At 44.0% G+C, this 15177-nt stretch overlaps 1 protein-coding gene across 1 annotated transcript in view; it reads left to right on the forward strand.

The window, feature by feature from the left end:
- Positions 1–15177, forward strand: part of PEX1 (peroxisomal biogenesis factor 1) — a 1694243-nt gene that overhangs the window by 125164 nt on the left and 1553902 nt on the right. Inside the window, exon 3 of the mRNA XM_044067676.1 lies at positions 11111–11194. Coding sequence (XP_043923611.1) covers positions 11111–11194 — 84 coding nt within the window. The remainder of the gene's footprint in view (positions 1–11110; positions 11195–15177) is intronic.

The raw sequence follows: 15177 nt of genomic DNA on the forward strand, positions 1-15177 counted from the left end.
AAAGAAGGGAACATTACTGAGGTTACCTATGAAACTCTGGTAAGCATCGGAGAGATATATAGTCATGTGTAATGTTTTAACAGTGAAATAGTGTTTCTAAGAGAAGGTTGAGGATAGGTTTTACAATTTAAACAGGCAGTCATGAAGTGCGGAATGTTATGTTTGCCATTTTATTCTGTGTAGTGCATTCTCTGAGTTGATATATTTAAATAGCAAGTGGTGGGGGGTGCAGGGGGTTTGCCCCCTTGGTTATGTTTGGAGAAGTGTAATATGGTTTGTTTTTTATTTGTTTCTGTATGTAGTTGTGCTGGCATAGATTAAATGTTGGTTTCCTATGTTTTTTCACTGTTATGGGACTCAAATGTTTTGAGTTTTCAGTGTTTTGAATTTTCAAGATTTTGGTCTGTGTTTTGAATTTCAATGTTATGGGCATTCAGTGTTCTAAAGTGAATCCATCTTAGAGGGTAAATAGTAAGTGTGCTGAAAATAGTGGACTGCAGGTTTATTAAGGTAGATTGGAAACATAATCCTGAGCTCATATTCAAGAGCACTATTCAGTACTATGTTAGTGTTGTGTGTCTTGCAACATGTATCAGTAGTCAGACTCTTTGGTAACACTGCTTTTGTAATGATTATACGTTCTTGTTCACTTCCACTTCTGTGATTGTTTTGTGGGGAATATTAGGAGACGCCAAACGAAGTGGAAATAAGTGCACGAAATTCAAAAACACCAATAATCCAACTGGCACTTGGAAAGATGACCCACAATCCTTTAAAAGTGGGTCTATATCATATAATCAAAAACACATAATCTCAAACGGCCAATGCATTGAAACTGTTCATGTGGGGTGCTACGCCCTTCACACCACCGCTAATTATATATACCAACTCCGAGATCGCATTACAGTGAGGAAAGAGCATATTTACTGATCCTCACTGTACCGCTGTCCCACAAGTACAGTTTCCATGTTTCGGCCGTTCGAGATTATGCATTTTCGATGATGTGATAGGACCTTTTAAAAGCAAAACTTTAATAAAAAAAACATCAAACACATAAAAAAAAAACAGCACGAACGCTTAACAGTACATCGTATTTTTGTTTTAAATCAGACTTCAGATGCAAACATACCATTCCCCACAATCCCTTTATATACTAAACCAATAAATAAGAACCACCTGTTATTCAACTATACTAATGGGTATAAAATTACAGAGTTATACCATCCTCCTACTAAAGTCCTAAACGCACCACTACTAGCATTAATAGGTATACAGAAAAATCTATATATACTTACAATATGTATAAAAATTAACAAACCAACCAGACTATTGATCAATAATTTAACAAAATAAGCCAATATAAATAATATTAAAAACACTCGTTCGAAATAGATGAATCCATCACACTAAGATGATCTACTATCTCCATCTAGTGGCCTTACCTGTAAATAGGTGAAAAACATTGGTAGTGTAGTTGCTCTGAGCTTAAGTACCGGGATCTGTGTCATTTTAATATGTGCCAGTACAATTCCCGGTACTCAAGCCTCGTCTCCTATTGTCCCCCTCTCAAGTCAATGGGTACTACCTGCAAAATAAAAAAAAAATTTTAAAATGGCTCCTACACATAACTTAGTATGTTTATACAGGGCATTGTTGGGATTTTTATTCTTTAAATTGTACCTGTGTTCGTATATTCTGACCTTTAAATTTTTCCAGTGGGCACCCCTTTTATCAGAAATGAGGTCTTATCAAAGGACAGTTTGTAAAGGGTAGCAGAATGACCTCTGATGAAGAAGATTTTAGGCTAGAATGTCAGTTTTTATATGGCATTTTTATAGCAAGTGGTTATCCTAGGGATATGTGCTAGAAGTGCAGGAAGAGGTTTTCGAAGGTAGAAAAACTAGGTTTTCACCTCTTTTGGGTAAGGAAAATTCACTGAATGACCAATTTGGAAAAGAATCCGAGGCAAATGCAGTATTTATGAGAATGCTTTTTAATTTTAATTATGATGGTGACCCTGGATTAATTAATAGGACAGTGGAGAAGGAATGGGAAATGTTTGCCATTATTTCGGATCTTGAAATCATTTTTAAGAAACCTTTTAAATGTATTTACAGAAAGGATCATAACATTAAAGACATTTTGGAAAACAAAAAATCACAAGTTTCTTTTATTAAGTCTGGTTAAGTGGGCACATATAAATGTGGGTCCTGTCCACAATGTCCTTACCTGATGTAGGGTGACACCTTATTTTTGGAAGTGAGGGATAAATGTGTAAAAAGTAGAAGTCATGCTAATTGTAATACAAGTGTGGTGGTTTACATAGTGGTTTGTAAATGTTGTCAGGGATTTTATATATGCAAAACAGAAAGGAAATTTAAGGTCACAATATATGAGCACAGGTACAATTTAAAGAATAACAGTCCCAACAATGCCCTGTGTAAGCATACTAAGTTATGCATAGGAGCTATTTTAAATTTTTTTATTTTGGCAGTAGTACCCATTGAATTGAGAGTAGCCGCGGTGGTGGTGCTGCGGTAGCATTGTCGCCTCACAGTATGACGCTGTCCGGTTCGATTCTCAGCTAGAGCGTCTTCTGCGTGGAGACATGCATGAATGGGCGTACCTTCGTTGAAGGTTGTGCGTCAGGCCTGGCAAGCCGGTACGTAAAAATCAACTGCCAATCATTAGCGGACCGGAGTTCCGCTGTGGCGACCCTTAACCGGGAAAAGCCGAAAGACACAAACAAACCCATTGACTTGAGAGGGGGACAGTGGGAGATGTGACTTGAATACCGGGAATTGTATTGGCAGATATTTTTAGATGCCAATAGATTCCCATGTTTAAACGATTCAGTATCCTTGGTCTCGGTGCTTAAGCTCAGAGCAGTTACATTATGTTTTTCACCTATTTACAGGTAAGGCCACTAGATGGAGGTAGTAGATCATCTTAATGTGAAGGATTCATCTATTTCGAACGAGTGTTTTTAATATTATTTATATTTTTTTAAACTATTGATCAATAGTCTGGTTGGTTTGTTAATAATTTTTGTGTGTGTCTCAAATAAACATTGTATACATATTGTATGTATATAAAGATTTTTCTGTGTACCTGTTTGTGCTAGTAGTGTGTTTAGAACTTTAGTATGAGGCTGGTGAAACTCTGTAGTTTAATACCCATTAGTATAATTGAATAACAGGTAGTTCTTATTTATTGGTTTTAGTATATAAGGGGATTGTGGGGAATGGTATGAATGCATCTGATGAGGTTTGATTTAAAATGAAAATGCGGTGTACTGTTAAGCGTTCATGCTGTTTTTTTGTGTTTGATGTTTCTTTATTAAAGTTTTGCTTTTTAAGGATTGTGGGTCGTCTTTCCAAGTGCCAGTGTTGGATTATGAATATTGGAAGACACCAGTTGGCATAATAGTTAAGGTCTTCACCTCCCATGCGCAAGTTACAAGGTTCAGTCCTGAATTCCGACCAATGTGTGCAGTTTGCATGTTCTGTCTGTTTCTGTAGGGTTCTTCCCACTTCCGAAAAACATGCAGAGTGTTTCCATCTCTAACTCACCAATGAATGGAGCTGTGGGCAGCAGCACAGCTTCTACGCGGTGCCCTGTAGGCGAAGAGTTGTATAGATCTACATTGGTGTGCAGTATCAGGGCTAGCTACTCAGTGGTGTAAAATATGGCTCTAGCAGATTCGGTCATGTTAACTAATGTCCCCAAAAGAAAATTGGTGATAAGTGGGTTGAGGACCTGGTCTACTCTGACCTATGTCAGGGACCCATTCTAATGGCGGAAGGAGTGTATGTGCGCCTATTGGTCAAGATGTGCAGTCCTTGGTCTATAAGCTACTGGCTGGCCAATATGCAGTTGCCTAGTTTGGGGTACCTGGGATAGCTCTGACCAAAAGCTACCAAACACAAAGTAAGAATTGCTACACTTCCGTGTAGGTTCACTGAAGGAACAGATCTTGGAAGTGGATGACATGATGGTAAGAAGGAGGCTGGACATCCTGTGTATCCAAGAGATAAAATGGGAAGGTAGTGCAGTAAAGCCACTTGGCTTTGGATCTGTGGTGTACTACCTAGGAAAAGGACAGGCTAGAAATGTTGTGGGAATTGTGGTGAGGGAGAGGCTTCAGAAAACCGTCAAGGATACGAGAGAGTTATCAGAATTAGTGAGAAACTTATGGCAGTCAGACTTCAGCTTAACGATAGGACAGTATTCATAATCTCAGTCTATGCCTGGCAGCACAGTTGTGAAAAGAAGAGTTTATTCAGACAGCAATTGCAGGACATACTAGATAAAACAGGACAACATGAATTGTTAATAAAGGGTGACTTGAATGCACATATCGGGACAGACAGAACTGGATGTGAGGACTGCCTGGGTCCACATGGGTGGGGCAATAGGAATGAAGAAGGAGAGGACTTCTGGCTGGCAAATGGCTAGTTAGTAGCCAACACATGGCTCCGAAATCAAACACTCACATAGAAGAGTGACCAACATGCAACTTGTGTAGACTTCCTGCTGGTAAGGAAAGGGCACTGGGGTTGCATCAGTGATTGTAAAGTCATCCCCAGTGAAACAGATTGCCCACAGCATAAACCACTGGTTGCTACAGTCATCTGCAAGCAAGCAGTGATCAGAGAAGGCTCTAAGGTGAACAGAGACCAGGTTGAAGACCTGGAAGTTAATTGGAGAGAAAGTACAACAGTTCAAGAAATTACTCAGGGCTGTAGCACCTCAAGAAGAGGAGGAAATGGGTGGAGGTGCGGAAGAATAGCAGTGCCTAAAAACAGCATGTGTGAACTGATATGTGACTTAGCTAGATAAGGAAATAAAACTGGTGTTGGAATGCAGATGTCCAGGAAGTCATAAAAAAAAAGAGTGCTTGAAAAAGTTGGAGGTAGAAAAGATAGACTAAGCTAGGAAGGAATACTGGTTGGCTAAGAGAGGAGTTGCAGTAGCAAAGAACAGGACATCAGAGGCAGTCTACCAGCTTCTGGAAAGTGACTCAGTAGGTGGCCCAAAGAAATTATATCAGGTTGCAAGGCAAGGACCGAAATATAAAAAAGACACAGACATCTTTCATAATGGATGCCAGCAACAGCCTGTTCACCAATCCACAGGACATCAGACATAAATAGGAGCACCACCAGCAGCTTCTGATTGAAGAAAACCCCACAGAAGTACCGACCCAGACACAGCCTACGATGAGAGAAGAGCCCACCTTAGAAGAAGTAGGAACAGCACTAGGGAGAAATAAGTCAGGGAAAGCAGCAGGCTCAGATGAGGTCACAGCAGATTTGATAAAGATGCTGGGTGAGATGGTGAGAAATGGCTCCGGTGAGTACTCATAACACGGTAGAGAGAGAGAGAGAGGTGTATCCCAGATGACTGGAAAACAAGCATCCTACTTCCAGTGTTCAAGAACAAAGCAGACATTCACAACTGTGGGCAGTACAGAGATATGAAACTTGTATCACATTGCATGAAAGTTCTGGAGAGGGTGAGTGATAACTTCAACTACTCTCTGTATCTGTTTATGATTGGAGATGAGCAGTTTGGATTTAGATCAGGATGCAGCACAGCTGACTGCGGTGAGGCAGATAGTTGAGAAGAAGCTAGAGATGAGGAAAGAGTCCAATTAGGCATTCCTAGACCTGGAGAAGGCATAAGACAAAGTCCCAAAAAAGCTGATTTGGGCAGTCCTGTGGTGGTTCTAAGTCCCAGAAACAGTGGTATAATTAATGCAGGCTATGTACAAAGATCCAGTGACTCAAGTGCGAACAGTGTTCGGTCTCACAGAGGGGTTTCCAGTGGGATTAGGTGTACATCAAGGATCAGCTCTGAGCCCTCTGTTTGTACTGGTGATAGATTATATTAGCAAACCGGTCAGAGGACAGATTAACAAAGTTAATGCATGCAGACAATGTGACGTTACAGGCAGACTCTGAGCAAGAACTTCAGCAAAGGACAGGGGAATGGAGTACAAAACATAAGGCACATGAGATGAAACTATATACAGATAAGACTATGGTAATCAGGAGAAGCTGAGAACCGAGAATGGTAGATAGTGGAACAGGTTAACAGCTTCAAGTATCTGGGAGAGTTGGTTGTGGAGAAGGGAAGTCTGAATGAAGAGGTCAGTGCTAGCGGCTGTAGACAACTAACATAAAGTGTCAGGGATACTGTATGATAGAATAATGCCAAAGAAGCTGAAAGGTAAGGTGCACAACACAGTGGTGTGACCTGTACTACAGTATGGTACAGAAACCTGAGCAGTAAAGGCAAAGCAGAGAAGGAAGCCAGAGGTGATGGAAGTGAAGTGCCTGAGATGAGTGGTAGGATGCACTGTGGGACAGATTGAAAAATGCAGACAAAAGAGCAGAAGCCAAAGTAGCTCCAATTGCAGAAAAGATCAAAGAGAACAGATTACTGTGGTTTAGGCACATGTGCAGAAAAGCAGAAGGCAGTCGGGCAGTCTGGTGAAGAAGATTTGGGGCAGACATAGGGAAGGTGAGAGGAAATGAGGGCGTCCTGCAAAGAGATTGGATGGTTTGTGTGAGAAAAGAAGAACGCTTTTAAATAGTCTTTGAGTGTCAGACCAGATCCGATTTTGCCTCAGACGCTGGTGTGTAATTCTGCTGTAGCTGCTTGTTGTTCCTCAGGCCATCCATGTCTTTCTCCCAGTTCTCTTGGTGTAGCCTTCTAAGCCTCCCAAGACTGGGATATAGCCATGTCCTTTGCAGCTGTAGGGCTGTCCTTGGTGGGTAGGGGGGAGGTACTTTAGTCTGTATCAGTGGAAGGGGCAGGTGACAGGGCTTTACTTGACTGGGGCAAGGATGTGGAAGGGGGGGGGCTAGATTTCTTAAGAGTCAAACCTTGTTCAGGGATAGTGTACTTGGTATGAAAAACCTCCAGTCTATTGTTTCTGCCTCTATGGACAGAGCGGATTTATTGGGATTTGTAAAGGAACTTACTGCTGATTTTTCCTTGTGTTTGCAATCTTCAGTCAAGAAAAGGAAAAGCTTTTCCTCTCATTCTGACATATTATTTCTTTCAGAAGAGTGGGGTGACTGGTATAGATTTGGAGTTTCTTCTCAATCGGAGTATTGTGATTTTGAGGAAAGTTTGTTTGCCTTTTCGGCTTTTCCCAGTTAGGGGTTGCCACAGCGTAACTTCGGTCCGCTAATGATTGGCAGTCGATTTTTTTTTTTATGGTGCCGAGTTGCCAGCCCGATGCCCAACCTTCAGCGAAGGCACGCCCATTCACGCATGTCTTTTGGAGGCCACTCGACCGTGGGGAGGAAATACAGACTACACACAGAAGGCACCCCAGCCGAAAATTGAACAGGAGAACATCTTGCTGTGAGGAAACAACTCTACCGCTGTACTGTTAAATTTCCTTGCAGAAAAGACTTCTTTCACTGACACTTTATCTAAAATGAAAGAGGTTTTTCAGTGGAACCTAAGTGAGAGTCCTTTGGCACAGAAACTGTATTACAGTTTATTACATTTGCAGGTGCTGCAAGCTGCATCTATTCCTCCTGTATTGCTTGATTTAGAGAATGCCTTTCTTAATGACTCCACCTTACCTTACGGACACCCTCCTGTTCCACCGATATCTCTCAGGTTTACAAGAAGACAAGACCCACAAGTGCCTGATTTCAAATCCTAAAGCAGACCTATAAGTCATTTCTGTTCTCAATTCTGCTTCTGCAAAGCAGATTGCTGCTATTAATCCCATTCCTTTTGGCACAGAAAATGTATTACTCTCACTCAGGTCCATCTGAAAAAAACTCTTTCATTTTAGATAGTGTCAGTGAAAGAAGTCTCTTCAGCAGGGAAATTTAATGTTGGACCCTGTAACAGTCCTCCCAGTAAGCATGAGTATAATCCTGTTTATCCATCACCCCCTGCCTTTCTGGCAGCCTTTGTGTGTCTTAGATGACTTCTTCCTTTTTGGCATCAAATTGTTTGACAGTTGGGATTTTTTTTTTCTGAACCTTATTGTCAAGATGCCGAAGTTCAAGATGTTATCACTGTACTCTGATCTTTACTTTACTTCTTTCTTGTATGGTAAAGCTGGATCCAAATTTTATTTATTTTTTTGAGTGCTCTTCGATCAGATGTATCCCTAGACGTTGTTGAGCCTTTAGGCATCGCTCTGTTAATGGAAGGTGCTTCCTTAGTTTCAGTTAAACTAAGGAATTGAACATGGTTGAGGCTTCAGCTGGGTTGGTGGTGAGATAAAAGGAAGGTCTAGTCATTGCAATAGAGGGTCCATGTCTTGAAGTACCTTTTGTTTGCTTACCTTCTGTGAAGGGTCACATGGTTATTAATATATAGAGGGAATTTGGAGGAAGAGTTGCTTTAATAGGCATATGTTTGTTAACTGATTCGGGGAGACATTGTGTGGTCAGTATTTTTTGTGGCACATTTGTAATCCATGTGTCTATCAGGGCATTGTTGTATGTAGGAGTAGCGCATCTAAGGTCTTTTGTCAGTTGTATGAGGTTGTTTTGTAGAAGAAAATAGAGAATACTATGTTTGGGGGGGTCTATGTTCAGTCATCGAATGAGAAAGCCATTGAACCTCTGTTCATTGGACGTAAAAGATCGAATGTTCACTTAGTCATCAAATATTTTACCTACCTAACCCCTCACCAGGGTATGTTTGATATACTGCAGTGTGTGTTTCGGTATGCATGTTGGTCCACTGTCTCTTTCCCTGGGTAAAACATTTGAAGATTGAGTGTTCTCTGAAGTGAATGTTCAATGTTTTAAGTTCGATGGATTTCTCATTTGATGACTGAACACCCGTTTTCTTTTGGTGCTTATCAGATTGATATTAAAACCATCTACAGTTCATTTCTTTGGTCTAGTTCTAATATGTCAAGATGTTAGATGGTGGAGGGAGAGGTATGTAACTGCTAATACTTAAACCCTACTGTGTAATTACTTACTTACTTATTTGTTACTGAGGATGGAATCCAATTGGAGGTAGTCTTCACTGGAGGAGATATTACAGCCCATGAGTTTTTTTTTTTTTTTTAAGTTTGTGTTCTTGACTAGTATCTGAAGACCAGATGTTTTACAATTCCCAATAGTGTCTAGTAAGACTTCTGAGATTGTCTTAGTTAATCTGCTGTAGTGGGACTTTTTTGCTCTGTATTTAATGAACTGGATGCACCCCATATCTGATGTTTATTCACTCTAGTGGTAGAGGTTTAGCAAGTCCAATTAGTGCCCTGTGCCGGCTCCACAAAGTAGTACCCTACCCACTCAGCAAAAAAAAAAAAAAAAAAAATCCAAAGTTAAGTATGTTTTTGTACTGGAATTTTGGTACAGAAAAGCCTGCCACTCGATCGTGCCCCCTCAGACTTTGCACCCAGGGCAGTTTTCTCCTTCACCACACGCTTGCTACTCCATGTCCAATGGTGGTCTGGAGGTTTGTGCTCTTAACTGCCGGTGGTTGCATTCTGAATTTTTTGACAAAATGAAATTATGGTCTAATTTCAAACACATATTCATATCTCTGGAGCATAAAGGTTATTAAAGAAATGTAAGTTGCTAACTGTTCATCACATGCAAATTTGTACAGTGATGGTACTCATAAGATTCTGTGTCTTAAACTAGATTTTATAAGTCAGAATAAGTGCGGTAAATATTTAACTGTTTAATAGTTTATGAATAACTTAATATCTCAGTAACCACTCAAGCTACATGTATTTTGTTTATCCATCTGTGAGCTTTCATATGAAGCTAAGTGGTTATGTTTGCATTACTTGGATGTTGAGAAAATTATCTCAAATTTATTGTTCCTAAATTATTTATAAATATTTCTTCAACAACACCAGAAATATTTCTATAGCTTGTATTTAGTACGGTTTTGAAATTATTGATTCAAGTATCAACAGGCTGTATTAGATGCCTGGAGGCCTCAGTAGAATATGACTGCAGAAACACCTGGGGCGTCACTGTGTTGTAGTGACATCATCTGCAGTCTGGCTGACAAATAGGATACTGGTCATATGAAATGCCATTTTGGGAATTGCCTGCTCTGACTTTTTGTGGTTTTTCACAAAATCTTGAGGTGTAAACTGTTAAATTATTATTTCTGAGGTGGTGGCTTGATTTGAAAGTGTCTTACTGAAGGATGGTTCATGCAGTAAGTGGAAATGCCTCTAAGTTTGGGAGTATAGCAATAATCATTTGGAAACAGCAGCACTTTGGACCACGTAGACACAGTAGTATAACATTAACTACAGGAATTCCTTTATGGCTTTTATTTTCCCCATCTCCTGACTTTGCCTGGGATCTTCCAAACTTCCTTATCAACAATCCCTCCTTAAAACATTAGCTTGCTAGCAGTATCCCACTCTTTCTTTTCCTAGAAGTCTGTCAGCAAATCCTTTGTTCCAGGCCTGGCATTCTGATTCTTAGAGTAGGTCCTCCAACGTGGTTGCATTAAAAGTGCAGTTTAGTATTATTTAGCAGTGATGAGTAAGTGTTAAAGCAGATGCACACTTTGAACCGTATGAAACATGTAATAGAACAGCTATGGTCTGCCTTCTGCATTTAAAAATAATATGAGGTTTAAGCCTCATTGAGTTTGTAGTGTCTAAAACATCGGCCATTCACGGTATTGTCAGTATGTCCTTCATGACATTTCACTGAAGTCTTGCTTTATCCTTCAAATGGTCAATAGACTCCCTAAAATTTATTAGTAAATACAAACTGTTAGAAGGAAATGGGTTGCAAAATTAATTTAACAAATGGTATTTGCGACCTGGTTTGGTTCAAGTGTGCCAGCTGTTATCTTCGCTGCTGAGTGATTTTGGTGAGGGTTGATGCTGTTCATTAAATTATGAGGAATAAGTATTCTTTTGCACACTGTTCTGTGAATTTAAGTATATTTTGAGTATCTAAAAGGCAGTATTTAAGTTGAATGATCATTTGTGTTTAGAATGGTCTTGTTTTTAGAAACTGCAAAGCAAGACTTACAGTGCTGTGTACTTGTTTACACATTGAATATAGCTTGTGGATGTCTTTCTGCTTTGCTGTCACTTTCTAACGTTGATCTTATTGTTTTTCAGGTAGTACTCAAGGCATGTTCTCTGCTGTTATCTTGCCAGCAGGTAATGGTAGAACCTGTCTCAAGTGATGACTGGGAGATACTGGTAAGAGTGAACAATTTTGATGTTTCTTTCATTAAAACTAATGTCTTTCGGCTTTTCTCGGTTAGGGGTCACCACAGCGAAACTCCGGTCTGCTAATGATTGGCAGTGGATTTTTTACGGTGCTGAGTTGCCAGCCCGACAACCAACTTTCAAAGAAGGCACACCCATTAACTCGTGCACCTACCTGCATGGCTTTAAACGTTACTCGACCTCGGGGAGGACATGCAGACTCCACACAGAAGGTGCTCCAGCCTAGAATCGAACGGGGGAACCTCTTGCTGTGAGGTGACAACACTAACCATTGCACCTCCACGACCGTAGATCTGAAGTGGTTAACTTCATTTGGTCTGCAACCTCTGGGATACGGATCCGATCTCTGATCCGAGATGGCAACTTTTACAAAGCTTATATCCGAGCTCCTAGCTCCTCCCCTTACCCCTAATCCCCTGCCAACCCTGACTGACCTCAGATCTAGTTTGCCGCACTTCTGGTCAGCAGCTAGGTTTTGAGCTCCTGGTTCGTAGGGTCTTCGTAGAGTTTGTGAGAAATTTAAAACTTTTTTCTATTACTTTTAAGTGTACGAGTGTGTTGTGGTTAGGTTTCCCTTTGGTTAAATCCTTGTAGTTAAATCATTTTAGTTAAATTTACCCTCCCTCCCCTTCGCTGGTACGTAGTTCTGTGTGTGGTGTGTTTGGGGCCTAACGAGTGTGTTTTCTTTAGAATGTCTGAGGCCCCAAAACCAATCTTTTCTAAGTGCACCAAGTGTGGCCATAAGCTTTTCCCGGCGGATGGCCACACTCTGTGCATCCAATGCCTTGGGGTTGAACACCTTTCCTCTGGATGCACTATCTGTGCAGCGGTCAACCCCAGGGCACTGAAGGACCGGAGGTCTAAGCTGATCCTGGTGGGACTTTTGCCCCCGGATTCAGCTTCGGTCTCTGGTGCTTCTGTGGCCTCCTCCCAGGCTTCGGTGGCAGCCACTCCTGCCTCCCTCCCCCCGGCCAGGACTCAATCTCCCGCTTCGGCGCCAGAGGAGAGGGAGGCCAGGAAAGAAAAACGGTGGGAGAAGCACCACAAGCGGCGGGCCGAGGCCTCCGCTTTGGCTCCCCCGGCTAAGCGGGCTTCTCCCTCCACGGCTTCCAGGTCTCCTCCTTCTCTGCTCCATGCTTCTCACCAGGACCCGAGGAGGAGGAGACCCATCTCAGTCGAGGTCATCGAGGCGGGAATCCCAGCCAGCCTCAGTGGCGTTGTTGAGATCAACGCGTAGCCTTTCTGAAGCTGATTTGGACCGGGTGGTTCATCCAGGCCCAAATGCAGATGGGAGTGCTCCTGCCTCCCCCCCCCCCTCCGGGGGGGAGCTCAACACCCTTCTTTGCCCTGATAGTTCCTTCTCCGACCCGCTTCCTGGGTTCGGAGCACTCAGAGCCGGGAAGCGTTAGAGCCGGGGGTGGGTCGGCGCAGACAGTTTCTCGTACTTCGGCTCTGACTCTTCCTTCGAGTTTACCGGATCCGTCCTTGTTGGATCTGAGCTCTCGGAGCAGTGCTCTGAGCTTCGGATCCGAGGGGCTTAGTGTGCCTTCAGCTCCGTCGAGGTCGGAGCACACTGGCCCTTTGGATCCGATGGTCTCGGTGCCGGCTCCGATCCATCCGTCGGGTCCGAGTGAGGGTCGGCTCTCTGATCCCATAGAGAGTGGCTCTCCCTCGGCCTTCGAGGTGGTGGAGAGGGCTCTGTTGAGTGCATCCAGGCACCCGCTCCCTGCTACGGTTTCATCCCGCACTCCCTCTCATTTGGGTAGGGCTTCCGTCGCCCGGCCACAGGGACAGCCTGCTTTGACGTCTCAGGTCGTTCCCCTGGAACAAGACGTTGCTGGTGAGTCGTCCTCGGACAGTCCCCCCGAGGATGTTCCTCACAAGCGGAAGTGTAAGAGGAGGCACGTGGACTCCCCCGAGTCCTTGACAGAAGACACGGATTTGGATGAGGGGGAAGGCTCCCCAAGGTCACCCCCCGAGGATGTCTCTTTCGGAGACATCATGGAAATGCTTAGGATAAGGGGGGGGTCTGCCCTCAAGGCTTCCTTGGACGAATCCGTGTTCCTGGAGGCATTTGAAACGGGTCCATCTACCTCTTGGGTGTCCCCTCCGGCCGATCCCTTAGTGGACCTTATCACCACTAGGGCGTGGAAGGAGCCGGACACTGTGGAGCCAGTCCCCAAACGTCCTGACAAGATCCTGAGCCCCCCCGGCAGAGAAATCCCATTGGAGCAAGGGCCCCCCCCCCCGTAGATGGCATGTTGGTGGCGGCAGCCACCAAGAGGGAGTTAGACCAAGAGAGTCCCTTGGTCCATCCCCCGAGCAAGGAGTCTTGCTCGATGGACCGTCTCGGGAAGCGGGTCTTTAGTTCAGCGACCTTCACTGTAAGGTCCCTGAACTACATGGCACATGTTATTCGGCTGCAGCGAGACCTTATTAAAGAGTACGCTGCATCACCCCTGGAGTCCATGTCGGGGGAGGACAAACAGTTATACTCCACTCGCATGGCCACTCTTAGGTCTATATCCAACACCTCTGTGCAGCTTTTATCCCATGTTACAGAGGGAGCCGCTAGAGCCAGCGGAGCAGGCCTAGTTATGATGTGTCAGGCCAGGCTCCGACATTGTGATTTTGCGGAACCCTTCAAGGCGTCCTTTGCGAATGCCCCCTTCGATGGTTCTGCCCTATTTGGCAAGACAGTTCGCGCGACTTTGGTCCAGAGCGAAAAGCATGGGAAGATGTCTGCCGTCGGAGTCCGCTTCTCTGCTCCCCAGAGGTCCTTCTCCAAGAACCAAAAAGGACAGAAGAAGATGTGGTTCCGAAATTCACAACAGTCCCAGTCCGCTCAGGACTCCCAGTCCTTCCGCAGCAGAGGAGGACAGGGTGGACGCCGCCCTAGAGGCAGAGGGGGCCCAAAGAACTTTGGGTCCAGGGAAACCTTCTCTGATCGGCCCACGCAGCAGCCCTGAGGGGTTGCCTGACTGCTCCACTCTGGAGGCAGTCGGAGGCGTTTCTCGAGGCACCTGGCAGCTTGGGAGTCCATTACAGAAGACCGCTGGGTGCTTCGTATCATATCCAGAGGATACAAAATTCCCTTTTCTTACATTCCTTACACCCCAAACACCTCCCCGATGTTCCACCCAGCCAGAGGGAGGCAGCAGCTGCGGAAATTCGTCAGCTTTTAGAAAAAAGAGCTATCCAGCGCGTCCCCCCAGGCCAGTCCGGATCAGGTTACTACTCCAGATTCTTTTTGGTGCCAAAAAAGACGGGGGACCTAAGGCCCATCTTCTGTCTTTCCCTACTGAACCTGTCAGTAACCAAAGAAAAGTTCCGGATGGTCACTTTTCAATCTATTCTCCCCCTCTTGTGGGAGAAAGACTGGATATGCTCGATAGACCTCAAGGATGCGTACTACCACATATTGATGGACGAACGATCCAGGAGGTTTCTCCGCTTCCGGCTGGGAGCCAGTCATTACCAATTCAGGGTCCTCCCCTTTGGTCTCCACCTCAGCCCCCAGGGTGTTCACCAAGGTATTAGCAGTGATAGCGGCCCACCTGAGACTCCAGGGAATGCAGGTTTTCCCGTACATGAATGACTGGCTCCTCACTGCCCCGACAAGGCATCTACTTTGCTTAGCCAGGGACTACTTCCTCAACCTTGCTCCACAACTAGGGAGCACTATAAACTCGGACATGTCCTCTCTTACCCCGACTCAGGTGATAGATTTTATCGGGGCCAGACTGGACACCTTCAGACAGCTAGTCTTCCTAACTCCCGACCGGTTGCACACACTGAGGGCACATATGCGGGCCATCTTCCAATCTTCGAGACCTCCGGCGGGATTGGTCCTGAGGGCCCAAGGTTCCATGGCAGCCGCAATCAATCTTATTCCCATGGCGTGTCTGAACATGAGGATATTACAGTGGACTCTACAAGTTCAATGGTCCCTT

Source organism: Protopterus annectens, chromosome 3.part1, assembly GCF_019279795.1.
Source record: "Protopterus annectens isolate FY-2018-M chromosome 3.part1, PAN1.0, whole genome shotgun sequence".
Lineage (NCBI taxonomy): Eukaryota > Metazoa > Chordata > Ceratodontiformes > Protopteridae > Protopterus > Protopterus annectens.